This window comes from Tricharina praecox, assembly GCF_024521635.1.
Source record: "Tricharina praecox strain CBS 144465 chromosome Unknown BZA05scaffold_45, whole genome shotgun sequence".
Classification (NCBI taxonomy): Eukaryota; Fungi; Ascomycota; class Pezizomycetes; order Pezizales; family Pyronemataceae; genus Tricharina; species Tricharina praecox.
Window position 1 is genome coordinate 1 of NW_026250447.1, and position 2,885 is coordinate 2,885.

A 2,885-nucleotide genomic window follows, 5' to 3' on the forward strand; every position below is an offset into this window, starting at 1 on the left:
GGCGATAGCTATCGCCAGACTAGGCTGGCGGCGCGAAGGCTGGAAGGCTGACTCTGTGGAGAAGCCATGGACAATGCTAAGCAGCCACGAAGAAAATGAGGGCAGTATTCAAAAGGACGGTGGAAAGTAGCAGTGACACCGGGACAGGCAATGGGACGCATAATACCAACAAAGACCATCAATATTCAATATCAATATCAACATTCAATATCAATACCAATAATAAATACAACCCATAGGGCCTATACAAAGCCGAGAAGTCAGTCCTACCACTGTCCCAAAAACACACAAACACACCAGCCCGAACATTGAACATAAAATCCAGATATCCCCCCGTCTCGCACGCATATCCTCGCCTTTTTTGTTCTCCAGTCCCCATCCATCCATCAATCCATCCATCCATAACTATCGTCACAAGAAATAAACATAAACAGGTAAAAAGTAAGTATGTAGGCAGAAGAAACAAGACTATCCTCGAGCATCCACGTCGTCGTCGTCGGCGCACCATGTATGTACCCAATCCAATCGTACACTCAAATCAAACCACAATCCACAAGCAATTACATCCCGAACTCCGTACCCCACCAGCCCCCTCGTCCACCCGCTATTCCCACGCGGCTAAACAAACAACCAATCCCTGCCTCCCTTCTCCAGCAGCGTCCAGCCCCTCTCTCCACCCGCATCCCCGCGCTCCCAAATATCCTCCAACACGATCCCCGCATTCTTAATATTTCCCTGCGGCAATACCTCCCACAGCCTCCCGAGCTGTGTCCTCGTCCACGCGCGCTCCTCGGTACTATGCGCGCCCGTCCCCGCCACAAAAACGGGCCACACCGCGCCCTTCAGGAAGAGACTGCGGTCCTGCAGCGCGGCGATATGTCGTCGCAGCTCTGCATGGTAGGGGGCGATGGCGTCGCGCGTCGTGACGAGCGGGAACAGCGTTTCCACCGCGTAGACGCGGGCGGCGCAGCGGTAGGCGTGCACCAGGTGCGATAGCGCCGGGGAGTCAGCGGCGTCGATGTCGGTGCGGGCGGCGACGTAGGTTGCGGCGGAGAAGCTATCGATGCGGGCGAGGAGCGCGCGCGCGGTGGAGAGGAAGTCGCATGCGTCTGAGGGGGGGTGCGTGCGCGCCCGTGGCTTGAGCAGCGTGACTGCGTGGATCGTCTCGAGGAGCTCGGCCGGGCACCCGAGGAAGTTGTGGGCTTCGCCTTCGCGGAGGACTGCGAGGAACTCCGGGATGTCTTGGTCGAACACGCTGGGTTGCGAGGTCGCGGAGAAGGCGAGTGTGCGGCCGATGATGTCGACGAGGGTTACGTGGTTCATGAAGATGCGGAGCATCGCGGAGGTGTTCTCCGGGAGGGAGTCGAGCGCCAGGCATTCCTGGATCAGCCGGCGCGCGCCGCGAAGGTGGATCTTCCACGTGTTGAGCCCGCCGTCGAGCGTCTCGAAGAAGATGAAGAGCATCACGACGGCAAGCGTAGGCTCCGTTAGGATCCCCTTGGTGCCGAGGCGCTGCAGGTCCTGTGACAGGTGCGCGAACGATAGGCCCTTGTACGGGAGGTGCTTGGCGACGGACGTGTTGGTCAGATTTGAGTGGTGGCGCGCGGCGACGGCGAGGATGCCGTTGAGCAGCGCGGGATGGTGCGCCGCCGCGGGCATCAGATGGCGATAGGGGTTGTCGGACACGCGATCAAAGAGCACAAAGTCGCGGGCGACACGGTCCTCGACTGCGAACGTTAGAGACAGGTACGCACAGTAGGCCGTAGATTGAAGTCACATACAGTACTGCATGTAGAAACGCGCTTCCGGGTTGAGATGTCCGAACGGCGAACCCTGACTCGGGGGTATCTGCAATGTGAGCGTCAACTCTCCTGGCACGCCCATCTCTGCTGGCGCCGCCGACAGCTGCATCATCGGCCGGGCCACTGTCGTGTCCGGGCCGCAGTGATTGCTGCTGCTGACGACGCACAGATCCTCATTGTCGTCGTCATCCGCCTCCCGCTTGACCGGAGTCCGGGGGGCGGCAATGGACAACGGCGTGAGCGGCGCCACCGGAGAAACCGGCGTATTCGGTAGCGTCGGCGACACGATGGTGGCAGCCTTTGCCTCATGTATTTTCTTTCTCTGCGCGGCGGTCTTTCCCGCCGTCGTCGCCGTCGCCGTCGCAGTCGGCGGCGACTTCTTGACGGCCGCAGTAGTATTACTCGTAGTCGCTGGAGTAGGAAACGTCTTGCCCATCATCTTGCCACGGGACGCAACGCCCTTGTTCCACACCAGCGGCTTCTTGTAGCCTAGACATTCGAGCTTGGTACGCTCACACTTTGCGCACAGCGGCAGCTGGCGGTCGCACTTGACGCGTCGCCGCCGGCAGGTGTAGCAGTCGACATTCGACGTGGCACCGCAGCCGGCGGCGGTGGTGGCGGCGGCGGCGGGCAGGGGGGGAACCACCACCACCACGGCGGGTGGGGGGGCTGACGGGAACGACAGTTGGTGGTGGTGGGGTTGACGGCCGTGCGCGGGCTTTTGTGCAGTTGTTGGTGTTGTTGTTGTAGCTGGCGACGCTTTGGGATTTGCGAGGGACCGACGGGGCGCTGAAGCGAGTGGTGATGTGGATGTCGTCGGCGTCGGCGGCGACTCGCGATCGGACGACGGCGGCGGCGAGTCGGTGCACGAGAACCCGGCGGCCGACGACGGCGTGCGTGATGCAGAGCGGGAGTCGAGTAGGAGTGACATGTGCCCCATAAAATATAACGGTTGGCCGGGTGCGGAATTGTTGTTGCTTTTGCTGGCGGTGTCTCTGGTGGTGGTGTAGTGGAGGGCGTTATGGTTGGTGTGGGGTATGATGTCGTGCGGATGGCGTTGCGACAGCTGCTGTGAATGCGGGT

General features: G+C 60.7%; 1 protein-coding gene across 1 annotated transcript; it reads right to left on the reverse strand.

The window, feature by feature from the left end:
• Window positions 1-191: 191 nt before the first annotated feature.
• Window positions 192-2,467, reverse strand: BZA05DRAFT_412776 (fungal-specific transcription factor domain-containing protein). Its single transcript, XM_051485129.1, has 2 exons — window positions 1,782-2,467; window positions 192-1,727 (listed from the first exon to the last, which is right to left on the reverse strand). The coding sequence occupies exons 1-2, from the start codon at window positions 2,239-2,241 to the stop codon at window positions 619-621; spliced, it is 1,569 nt and encodes a 522-aa protein (XP_051334857.1). The 5' UTR covers window positions 2,242-2,467; the 3' UTR covers window positions 192-618.
• Between the last annotated feature and the right edge of the window lie 418 nt (window positions 2,468-2,885).